The sequence below is a fragment of the Equus caballus genome, chromosome 2 (assembly GCF_041296265.1).
Source record: "Equus caballus isolate H_3958 breed thoroughbred chromosome 2, TB-T2T, whole genome shotgun sequence".
Lineage (NCBI taxonomy): Eukaryota > Metazoa > Chordata > Mammalia > Perissodactyla > Equidae > Equus > Equus caballus.
This window is the reverse complement of record NC_091685.1, coordinates 6,372,401-6,385,210: the sequence shown is the minus strand read 5'-3', so window position 1 is coordinate 6,385,210 and position 12,810 is coordinate 6,372,401. Positions and strand designations below refer to the sequence as shown.

The following is a 12,810-nucleotide window of genomic DNA, read 5'->3' as shown; positions in this document are numbered from 1 at the left end:
TCCTCAAAAGAAAAAAAGGGGGGGGGGGTTGAGAAAAGAAAAAAAAAAACAATAAAGAATGATTTAAAAAAAAAAAAAAAAAGAATGGCACCCACCAGGGTCTGTGTCAGCACACCTGGACCAGGTCAGAACAATGACCCCCACCAATGTCTCAGTCTCCAGAGAGGTCCCTCCTCTCACCAAGATGCCCCCAGAGCCCACCAGGAAAATTCCCTCTCAGAACCCAGCCGCCATTCGGTGAGACAAAGCCCAAATTGCCAGTCGTGTGAGTGAGCCATCTTGGAAGTGGATCCTCCCAGTCAGGCTGTCCCAGAAGATGATGACTGGAACAAAGGCAAACTGTCTCTACCAAGCCCTGCCCATATTTCAAATTCATGAGCAATACACACGATCATTGTAGTTTTGGCCACAATTTTTGGGGTGGTTTGCAATAGATAACTAGAACAGTTTATAATGTTTTACTCCTAACTAATGAAACCTTTGATATATAATCTTGAAATATTGCAAAAGTAACTTATTGCGGTTTCTGCTGCCTCTCTCTTCCTCACTGCTTTCCCGTGTAGGATTGCTAAAGGGAAAGAGCCAAAAATTAAGGAGATTAAGTCTGATGGAAGACCTGGAAAATCCACAAACCGGACAACCAATGTTGTGTCATTGAGATATAAAGTATAATTATCCTGAGAGTCAGTGTGTGAGGAATTAAGAGTAGACGTTATGGCAGTGCACATATTTCCGAGAGCATAGATTTTCTGGTAAGATGTAGAATCAAAGCTGTGTTCTTAGTGTCGTCAAACTGCCTCCTAGAAGCAGGATGGTGGACATCGGTCATTGAAACTCAAGCTAGTAACAGGATGAAATCCTAGCTCTTACCATGTCACAGAGCTAAAGTTTTGATTCATGTTGTGTGCCAGATACCGGGTCACATGCTTTCACGTGCATGGTTTGCATGTTCGTTATGTAGTTTTTTAGGATATCGTGTCATCTCATTCTTTCAGGGAGAAATGTTCTTCTTGCCTTGAAGATTCCCTGCATAACATGAAACATGAAAAATATCAGAACTGTGTAAACATTTTCCAAACCAAGATGGCAATATTTTTCAATGTGGCATTAAAGTTTTGTTTTGTCAGTTACTTGAAGGAAAAAAAGGAAATATATTCAGTTTTTATGTATTGATCTTGTATCCTTAATCTTGATGGAATTGTTTATTCTAGTAGTTTTTAGTGGATTCCTTAGAATTTTCTTTATGCGGTCATCTCATCTGTAAATAGCGATAGTTTTAACTTTTCTTTTCAATCTGGTTGCCTTTCATTTATCTTCTCACCTAATTGCCCTGGCTAGAACTTCCAGTACAATGTTGAGTAGAAGTGGTGAGAGCAGACATCTTCATCTTGTTTCTGATTTTATGGGGGAAGCATTCAGTCTTTAACCATTAAGTATGATGTTACCTGTGGGTTTTTGGTAGATGCCTTTTATCAGGTTGAGGAAGTTCTCTTCTTTTCCTAGTTTTGTGGGTTTTTTCCTTCTATCATGAAAGTGTTTTGGATTTTGTCACATGCTTTTTCTGTGTCTATTGAGATGATTGTGTGTTGTTTGTCCTTTATTCTATTGATATGGTGTATTACATTAATTGATTTTAAGATATTAAACTAACCTTGCATTCCTAGGATAAATCCTACTTGCTCACGTGTGTAATCCTTCTTATATGTTGCTGCATTCAGTTTGCTAGTATTTTGTTGAGAATATTTTCATCTCCATTCATAAGAGATAGAGGTGTACAGTTTTCTTGTGATTGTCATTCTTTTTAATTTCCTTCACACTAATGGGTGTATAGTGGTATCTTGTTATGAATTTAATTTGTGGTGTTCAACATGTTTTCATGTTTTTATTTGTCATTGTTATATCTTCTTTGGTGAATTCAATGACTGTTCAAAGCTTTTGCCCAATTATTATTTGGTAATTTTCTTTTTATTGTATTGTAGGAGTTCTTTATATATTCTAGATAGATACAAGCTCTTGTTAGATATGTTTTACAAATATTTTCTCCAACTCTCTGGAACTGCCCTTTCATTTTGTAAATGATATCTTTTGAAGAGCAAAAGTTTTAAATTTTGGTGAAGTCAAGTTTATCAGTTTTCTTCTGTAGTTTGTGCTTTTTGTGTCCTAGGTAAGACAATTTTGCCTCACCAGAGACACTAAGATTTAATCTTATGCTTTCCTCAAGAAATTTTATAGCATTAGCTCTTTTTGTTTCTTTTTTTTGAGGAAGATTAGCCCTGAGCTAACTGCTGCCAATCCTCCTCCTTTTGCTGGGGAAGCCTGGCCCTGAGCTAACATCCGTGCCCATCTTCCTCTACTTCATATATGGGACGCCTACTACAGCATGGTGTGCCAAGCGGTGCCATGTCTGCACCCAGGATCCAAACTGGTGAACCCTGGGCTGCCGAGAAGCGGAACATGTGAATTTAACCACTGTGCCACTGGGCTGGCCCCTATAGTGTTAGCTCTTAAATTTAGGTTTAAGATCCATTTTAAGTTAATTTTTGTAAGTAGTGTGAAGTAGAGATCACAGTTTTAAAAAATGCGTATCCCATATTTTCAGCCCCATTTGTTGAAAAGATTATTTTTTCCCTATTGAATTGCCTTAACACCTTTGCCAATAATCAGTTGACCATGCAGTGTGGGTCTTTTTCTGGACTCTTTTCTTTGATCTATCTTTATGATCTATCTTTTCTTTTATTTATACTTTACTTTCTTGATTACTGTAACTTTATAATAAGCCTTGAAATCAAATTGGAATGCATATTCTCTAACTTTGTTCTTCTTTTTCAAAATTGATTTGGCCATTCTAGTACTTTGCATTTCCGTATACACTTCAAGAATTAGCTTGTCAATTTCTGCAAAAATGCTTCCTGGGCTGTAGTGGATCTATAGATTACTATGTGGAGATCCGACATTTTTAACAATATTGAGTCTTGCAATCCGTAAACATTGTTTATCTCTCTTTATTTAGGTCTTTGATTCCTTTCAGTAATGTTATTTAGTTTTCAGTGTAACTCTTTCACATACTTTATGAAAAATTTCACTAGGTATTTCATGTTTTTTTTTTTTTGGTGAGGAACATTGGTCCTGAGCTAACGTCTGTGCTAGTCTTTCTTCTATTTTTTTATGTGGGACACCGCCACAACATGGCTTGATGAGCAGCTTGTAGGTCTGTGCCTGGGGTCCAAACCCGTGAACCCTGGGCCACTGAAGTGGAGCACATGAACTTAACTGCTATGACAGTGGGCTGGGCCCCCTAAATAGCACTTATTTTAATACCAGTTTCCAATTGTATTTTGTGACCCAGCTAAGCTCTCTTACTATCCAAATGGCTTTTTAAAGATTATGTAGGATTTTCTGCATAAACAATCATATCATCTATGTACAAAGACAGTTTTACTTCTTCCTTTTAAATCCATATATCTTTTATTATTTTTTTTGCCTTATTATTCCACTGGCTAGTTATTTTCATAATAGTTGAAATGGAAGTTATGAAAGCATTCATCTTGGCTTTGTTTTTGATCATAGGGGGAAAACATTCAGATTTCCCCATTAAATATGTTAGCTGTAGGTTTTCCATAGATGTTCTTCATCAGGTTGAGGAAGTTTCCTTCTGTTTTTTTTTTTTAAAGATTGCCACCTGAGCTAACCTCTGTTGCCAATCTTCTTTTTATTTTTCTTCTTCCCAAAGCCCCCCAGTACATAGTTGTATGTCCTAGTTGTGAGTGCGTCTGGTTGTGCTATGTGGGACGCTGCCTCAGCATGGCCTGATGAGTGGTGCCATGTCTGCGCCCAGGATCTGAACCGGTGAAACCCTGGGCCTCTGAAGCGGAGCACGTTAACTTAACCACTCGGCCATGGGGCCAGCCCCAGAAGTTTCCTTCTATATGTAGTTTGCTGAGATTTTCCATCATGAGTGTATGTTGAATTTTGTCACATTTTTTCTGTATGTATGAGATACTCTTACTTTGTTTGTTATTCTTATTTAGTTGGTTAATAGGGTGAATTACATTGGTTGACATTTGAATATTAAACCATCTTGTGTTCCTGGCGTAAATGCTTGGTCATGATGTATTATCCTTTTTCTATATTGTTGGACTCGATTTGTTAGAATTTTGTTAAGGATCTTTGTGTCTGTGTTCATGACGGTGTTGGTTTGTTTTCTTTTTGTTTTCATGTTTATTTACTTTTGTTATTTAGGATAATGCTAGCCTCATAGAATGTTTGGAATTGTTTCCTTCTCGTGTTTTTTTGAAAAGTTTCTTTATGTAATTGGTATATTTTTTCCTTAAATTTTTGGTAGAATTCAGCAGTGCACTTCTAGGTCTGGAGTTTCTTTATGGGAAAGTTTTAACCTTTTAAGTTCAATTTCTTTAGTAAATATATTACTATTCAGGTTATCTGTTTTTTCTAAGCGAGGTTTGATAGTTTGTGCCCCTTAAGGAATTTGTCCATTTGATCTAAGTTGTTGAATTTATTGACAAAAAGGTGTTCATATTATTCCCTTCATGCTCTTTTAAAGTAGGACCTTTAGATGTGTCCTCTTTCTTCTTCTGACGTTGGTGATCTTTGTCTTCTCTCTTTTCTCCATAATCACTATAACAAAAGGTATTTACCAATTTTATTGATTTTGTCAGAGGACCAGATTTTGTTTTCATTGATTTTCTCTATTTTTTTCTTTTCTATTCGTTCTCTTTCATTCTTCTCATTTTCTATTTCAATCTACTGTAATCCTTAATATTTTGTTTCTTCTTACATTGGGTTTAATTTACTCTTTAATTTTATAGTTTATTAAGCTGGAAACTTAGGTCATTGAATTTGTCTTTCTTCTTTTCAAATATAGGCATTTAATGGTATAGATTTGTTTTAAAAACAGTACTTAAGCAACATACTACACGTTTTTTTATGTTGTACTTTCGTTTTCATTGAGTCCAATTTATTTTGTGATTTCCATTGTGATTTCGTCTCTGACCCATGTGTTAGAAGTATGTTGCGTAATTTCCAAATATTTTCCATATGTCTTTCTGTTATTTGTTTCTATATTCTATGTGGTCAGAGAATATAATTTCTATGATATGGATACTTTTTAATTTATTCAGATTTATTTTTTGGCTCAAGATATGGTCTGTTTTGTTAAATACGATATGTACCTGAAAAGAATATGTACTCTGCTGTTATTGAGTGGAGTGTTCTATAAATGCTAAGTCTAGTTGGTTGATAATATTGATAAGTCTTCTGTATCCTTACTGATTTTTCTGTCTACTTGTTCTATCAGTTATTGAGAGGGAGATATTGAGATCTCCTGCTAAATCTGGATTTATCTATTTCAGTGCTATCAGTTTTTGCTTCATGTATTTTGAAGTTCTGATGTTAGGGATATATAAACACTTAGGATTGTTATGTCCTCGATAAATGGACTCCGTCATTGTGAGAAGATGTGAGATGTGTTATATCACGAAACTGAAAATAAGTTCGTGAACGTTTTTATGGATCCCAGCCAGGTGCTCCTTTTGTCAGACCCTGCCTTCTGAAGGATTTAGCTGGCTGTAAGAATTTATCCCTTATAGTGTTCCTTGTTACTCTACTCTGTCTAATACTAACAGCCATTTTAGCTTTCTTTTGAGTACAATTAGAATTATTATTTTTCATTCTTTTACCTATTTCTATCTTTATAATGGAATTGGGTTTTTGTAGGCAGTGTATAGTTGGGTCTTGCTTTTTAACAATATAATAATCTCTGCCTTTTAATTGGGCTTTTGATATCCTTTCTACTTCATGTGATTATCGATATGGTCGGGCTTATGTTAGTGGTGAGCTGAGACTGAGGCCTGCTGGCTTATACCAGCCTCCCAGATCTGATTGTGAGCATCTCTTTCAGTGACTTGGTGTTAGTAGATTCCAGTTGGCCGTGGTGGGAGTATTTACACCACAGAAAGGGACAAATGCTACCAGTTAGGCCTTCCCCATCCCCTGTGAGCCTGTTATTAAGCATTCACTGGGGTACCACTGATTTAAATCTACTGTCTTGCTACTTGTTTTCTTTTTGTTTAGTATCTTCTTGGTTCCTTTTCTCCTCTTTGTCTTTTTTTCTGTTAATTGAGGATTTTTTGTAATTCCATTTTATGTGCTTTATAACCTCATTAACTCTCTCTGGTGTTGTTTTCCTTTTGGTGGTTGCTTTAACTTATTTGCAGACCATCTTTAAGTAATATTATGACTGTTCGCTATGGTATTATAAGAACCTTACAAAGTATTTTTTTGTTTGCCTCTTCTCAAAAGCACATTTTACTTCTATATGTTATAAACTCCACAGCAGTTATTGATTTTGCTTTAAATAGTCACTTATTTTTAAAATATATTTTTGAAGCAGAAAAAGCCTTATATTTCTCCACATATTTATCATTTTCAATGCTCTTTATTCCTTTATATTGATTCAGATTTCCCTCTAGGATCATTTTCCTTCTGCCCAAAGAATTTCTCTTTCTTTTGCATAGTGCTGGTCTGCTGGTGATGAATTATCTCAGCTTTTGTATGTTTTAAGAAGTATCTTATTTTTTGAAAGATATATTTACCGGTATAGAATTCTAGTTTAGCTTTAGTTTTTTTTCTTATTTTAGTGCTTTAAGGATGTTGGTTCACTGTCTTGGCTTTTGTTGTTTCCTATTTGAAGTCTGCTGTCTTTCTTATCTTTTTGTTTCTCTATACTTAATGTGTATTTTTCTCTGGTTTTGAACAATTTTATTATGATGTACCTTGGTGTAGTTTTATCATGTTTCTTGTGCTTGAGATTTGTTGAAGTTCTTAGATATGTGGTTTATAGTTTTCATCAGATTTGGAAAAATTTCAGCTGTTATGTCTTAAAATATTTTTTTCTGACTTGTCTCTCCTTTCATCTTCTCTTTCTGGGGCTACAGTTACATGTCTATTAAACTTCTTTATTGTTGTTCTGCATTTCACTAACGCTTTGTTCATTTTACCTAGTCCTTTTTTCCTGTTTATGTTTTGTTTTGCTATGTCTCCCTGTTTACTAATCTCTGATGCATTGTCTAATCTGCTGTTAATTCCACTTAGTGTACTTTTCACTTTAGACATTGTATTTTTTATCTAAAAGTTTCATGTAGGTCTTTTTTTTATATCTTCTGTATTTTTCTTTGTCATGCTCATGCTTTCTTCTACCTTCTTGAACAAATGGAGTATAGTAACTGCCTCAATGTTCTTATCTGCTAATTCTATCATCTCTGTCATTTCTAGGTCTTTTGCTAGATTAATCCACTCCTTAGAGGTATACTTTTCTGTTTCATTGCTTTATAGTTTGTGATTGAATGCTAGACATTGTAAATTTTACTTTGTTGAGTGTTGAATTTTTGTATTACTTTAACTATTGGGGTTTTTATCCTGGAGCAATTTTTTTAAAAAATAGTTGATCCTTCTGAGATTTGCTTTTAAATTCTGTTAGGTAGAATCAGAACAGCCTTTATTCTAAGGCTAAACTGGCCCTAGTAACCTCAGGATTCTCTTGATGCCCCATGTGCTAGGAGATCTTTCCACAGTGATTTTTGGGAATAAGAACTATTCCTGGCCTTGTGGGAGCATTGGGAACTGTCCTGCCTCTTCCTAGTGATTTGTTCTGTGGTCTCAGTAGTTTCCTCATGCTCATGTGTTGATCAGACTCACTTAAGACCCAAGGGGAACCCTCTTCAGATCTCCAGAGAGCTTTCTCTCTGTCTCTCTCTCTCCCCTCTCCAGTACTCTTCTGTGTGCATTCTAGATGCCTTGGTCTCTCTGAACTCCAAGGGAGACTGCTGGACTCTGTTACTCCTCCCTGCTCTTTCCAGGTAGTAATCTGGGGACAGTCATGTTGCTCACATTATTTTCCTTCTCTCAGAGATCACTGTACTGTGCTTTATGTTGTCCATTGTCTGAAAACAGTTGCTTTGTGTATTTTGTCCAGGATTTTCTTTTCTTTAAAAAAAAAAAAAAAAAAAGATTGGCACCTGAGCTAACATCTGTTGCCAGTCTTCTTTTTTTCCTTCTTGTCCCCAAAGCCTCCCAGTACATAGTTGTATATTCTAGTTGTGAGTGCCACTGGTTGTGCTATATGGGATGCTGCCTCAGCATGACCTGATGAGCAGTGCCATGTCTGCGACCAGGTTCCGAACTGGTGAAACCCTGGGCCGCGGAAGTGGAGCGTGCACACTTAACCACTTGGCTGTGGGGCTGGCTCCTGGCAAGGATTTTAGTTGTTTAAGATAGAAAGGTAAATCTGGCTTCTATAATTCATTATACTAGAAGCAGAAAGTTGTATATTATTGTTTTAATTAGCATTTCTTTTTAGCTTAGATATGAACATTTTCTGTATGTTTTAAAAAATTTCTCTTGACAGAAAAAAACTTTCACCTATGTCATCCAAACATAATTATGCATACTTATTTTTAAGATTTTTGTGTTTAGATGGGGGCCGGCCCCATGGCCCAGTTGTTAAGCTTACACGCTCTGCTTTGGCGGCCCACGGTTTCGCCGGTTCAGATCCTGGGCGTGGACATGGCACTGCTCATCAAGCCATGTTGAGGCGGTGTCCCACACAGCACAACCAGGAGGACCTACAACTAAAATTACAACTATGTACCGGGGGGCTTTGGGGAGAAGGAGGAAAAATAAAATCTTTAAAAAAAAAAAAGATTTTTGTGTTTAGAGATTCCACAAGACCCATTTATCAGCTCATTTGTCTTTATTCTTTGGATTGTCAAGTTGTTTATAATCTCTAAATGATTTTCTTCCTTTAAGCCTGTTTTTCCTTAATCAAAGAGAATAGGTGAACATTCCTTCTAGAACCCCTTTGTAGACCAAAAAAATAATCTTCATTTATTCATTCAACCATTATTCATGGAATGTTTATTATGTGGAAGGCCATATACTAGGCATTGTGTATACACACAAAGGTACATGAAAAAGAGTTCCTACCCTCGGGGAGTTCATAGTCTGGTAGGTAAACTGACAAAAAATAGTTAGCTCTCCCTCTGTGGAATATTTGCAGTGGGCACGATGTTCTTCTATTCTAGAACCATGGAAATGGAGATGATTACTTTCTCTGAGTATCACTTTACCCTAATCCACTCCTTTTCTCAAACACTCAAGCGTGCTCCTGCTTTAGGGTCTTTGTTCTTGCTGTTCCCTCTGCCTAGAATGCTGCCCTGCCAAGGTTTTCCAAATGGCTTACTCATACTCCTTAACATCCTCAAATATCATTTTATCAGTGAGACCTCCCTTGACCGTTGTCTATAAAATGGCACTTCCATCTACAATCTTTATCCCCTTACTTGGGTTTATTCTTTATAGCATTATCATTTACGTTTTTATTTATTTTCTTCCTTATCACCTTTTGTCTCCTCCCCCTCTCAAATGTAAATGCCAGATGAGCAGGGACTCTATCTGTTTTGTTCACTATTTTATCACCTTGAGTAGTAACTGACACATACAGGATTCTTGATAAATATTTCTTGAAAAAATTTATACCTGTGTGGTCACTTGATTATTTTTCCTTTCCATGTTTCCCTGCAAAGCATTTCCTGAGTGATTTTATTCACAATGTCCATTTTTGGTTTACTCTGCACTTAGAATAAGCAAATGTCTTAGTAACACTGTAATAGTTAAAAGAGACACTTATGTCAAGTAGATACTAAATTTTGTTTTTTCCTCTCTCTTAGTTTGCAGATAGGACCAATCCAATGGATAAACATCTTGAGGTCCTGGCCAATAAGTATGGATTGTCTGCACAACCAGTTACTCCTCAGATGTTTGGGTGTGCTGGAAAAGAGCACATGGAAAAATATGGTATGTTAAAAAAACTTGAAGGCTTATTGGTAGTTATATACGTGTGATGAGAAACAGCAGGTATTGATTAAGGAACTGTGGAGGATGCTAGGATATATAAGACGTAAAGTGGTTTTTGAATTAAATCGAAGAAGTAGTCTGTACAGAGTTTAGTTGTAGAGAAAATATTTATATATAGGAATTAGAAATATATAGGAATATATTCATTTAGGAAGTACCTAGAATGCTCCAAAACAAGAAATTGAAATAGGAAAAATAGCATAAATCTTGTCTCCTTTAATCATGGACTATAAATTGAGGTTCATCAGTTCTGAATATTATAATGAGATTTAAAGCTTGCTTTTGATAACAGATTTATATAACCAAATTTTATTCTTAGTACTTGAGTCCATCAGGAGTGCATCATCATCTGTCATTCCATGGTGTTTTATGAGATTTATATTTCATAGTTGATTTTTATTTTGTAGATAAACATCCTAGTTTTTTGACGGATGGTCAATGATTGGCTTCCCTTTGCCAGTTAGTTAAATCATGGGTAACTGCAGATAGAATTTTTTTTTGTTGTTGTATGACCCTGAACCAGTGCCTTGTTGTGTACTGTGAGATAACAAAGAAAATAATCATGCTTGAAAGTTCATCATTCCTGTTCTTTGCAGGGAAAATATCCCAGGTTTGCTAGCCAAGATCAAGTAATTAGAAAGGAAAAAAATCTTCAAGGAAGAGTGGTGGGATCGTATAGAGAAGCACTGCTAGTTTTGAGCCATAGGAATTTTCTTTCTTGTAGCTATTTTCTTACCCTTTTTAACTCAGTCCGTTTCAATCTGGTTTCCCTCCTTACTCAGGGCTACCATTGATCACCATGTTGCTATATCCAGTACATACTTTTCAATCCTGGTTTAATAGACCTCAGCACTATTAGTCCCTTTTCTACTTCCTTCTTGAAACATTCTCTTCTCTTGGCCTCCACGATACCTCCTTCTTTAACCTCTTTGGCTATTCCTTGTCCATTTCCTTTTCAATTAAATAATTCACCTTGAAGTAGCTCTCTTTATATTCCAGGCATCATTCTAAGCACTGGAATGTAGCAGTATATCAGTTAGCTATTGCTGAGTAATAAACCACACCAAAACTCAGCGATTTTAAATAATGATTATTTATTATTATAGTTTACAAGTTTGTAGATTGGGAGTCAGCTTGTCTAAGCTGAGCTCAGCTCTTCTTAGCTTGGTTAATCATGACTGTAGGTTGATTGGAGACCCTGTTCTAGTCTTGTTTGACTGAGTCATAGCTCTTGTCCTCCTCGTGGGACTGGAAGGCCAGCCCTGGCATGTCATTTTCATGGTCCTAGCAGAAGCACAAGAGAGTAACCTGCAACATGCAAGACCTTTTGAGACTTAAGCTGTTGACCCAGAGCAAGTCATGTGGCAAACTTAGAATCAAGGGATAGAGAAATATGCTCCACTTCTTTTGTGGTAGGAAACTGCAAAGTCAGACCACAAAGGACATTCAAGAGGGCAAAAGAATTTGGGACATTAATGCATTCATTCACAAGCAATAAGTCAGCAGATGAGATGTGAGGTTTTGCTTAAATTTCTAATAAAGGAGAGACAGTAACACTTGAAAAAAACTAAGGTAATTTCAGGTAATTATTAGTCCTATGAAGAAAATAAAACAAAGTAATGTACTTGTAGGGAGAGGTGGGCAAACTTAGGATAGTCAGTGATGGGCTCTATACTTGTATATCTAGTTGGCATCTTACATCTCTGCTTGTATATTTAACAGGCATCTCAAATTTAACATGTTCAAATGCCAACTCTTAATTCCGTTCTGTCATTGTCTTAAACTTACTCCTTCCCTAGTTTTCCTCATCTCAATAAGTGGCGCTTCCATCCGTTCAGATGTTCAAAGCAGAAACATGAGTCATCTTTGATACTTCTTTCTCCCTTTCCCCCATTCCAGTCCCTCATTATGTCCTATTAATTCCACCTGCAAACTCCAAACTATGTTTCTTCCTTCCATTTCCTTTCATTACTACAGCTCTTACCCTAGACAAGAATTTTTCAAACTGTGGGTCGTGACCTGCTAGGAAATTATGGAATTAAGTTCATAGGTTGAACCCAGCATTTTTCTAAAATCTAAAATTTGTCGTTATTGTATATTATAACTGAATACAGGGAAGTGCACAAAACATAAATAGACAACTTAGTGAACTCTCACAAAGCTCATAACTGTGAGCTAAACCACCTCCCAGGTGAAAAATAGAATGCTAACACCCAAGAATCCTCTCTGTAGATTATTTTTATCTGAAGAACTTTGTGCGTCTCCTACGATCTTCTTGGGTCATTCCATTAGACAAAAAGCTACACCTACAAATCTTTTTGAGATGAGCCCTCTTATACCTTGGATCCCTTCTGAGATGGCTGAGGGATGGCATTTTTAAGCTTCCTACCAGGCCTTTGTTTGATTGAGAGAATTTGTGAGGCATAGTCTTTTTCTCTTTGGAGGATTTTCTTCTGTTTGAGCTATATTCTGAGGCATCACTTTTGATCTTTCTGAGATCTTACAGAAAGATTTGTCACACCCTGAGCTTCATCTTTGCACCATGTTTTCCTCGTAGTGCCCTAGATTTAATCTTTACTCAAAGGCCGTTTCTTAATTTTAGCATCATTTCCTACCTTGAGAGGCTGAGAATTTTCAACACCACGAAGTCCCGAATTCTTTTTGTTAAACAGTTATTTCCTCGATATAGCAATATAGAATCTTCCTATAAACAGCAAGAAGAAGCCAAGTGGCAACTTCAATATTTTGCTTATCTGATTTCCACATAACTACAAGTAATAGTGTTACTAAAATTTCTACTACTGTTGTAACAATGATCTCCTTTTCTCTAGCCCTCAGTGAAGTTTTATCTTTTTGCAAACCGTCACCTTTCAGGTGTCT

At 36.3% G+C, this 12,810-nt stretch overlaps 1 protein-coding gene across 2 annotated transcripts in view; it reads left to right on the top strand.

Moving 5' to 3' along the window:
- The window catches only part of SCP2 (sterol carrier protein 2), a 124,900-nt gene that overhangs the window by 28,266 nt on the left and 83,824 nt on the right, over positions 1-12,810 (top strand). For both annotated transcript variants that reach the window (XM_023629861.2, XM_070259949.1), the window contains exon 6: positions 9,744-9,870. In XM_023629861.2, the coding sequence (XP_023485629.1) occupies positions 9,744-9,870 (127 nt within the window). The remainder of the gene's footprint in view (positions 1-9,743; positions 9,871-12,810) is intronic.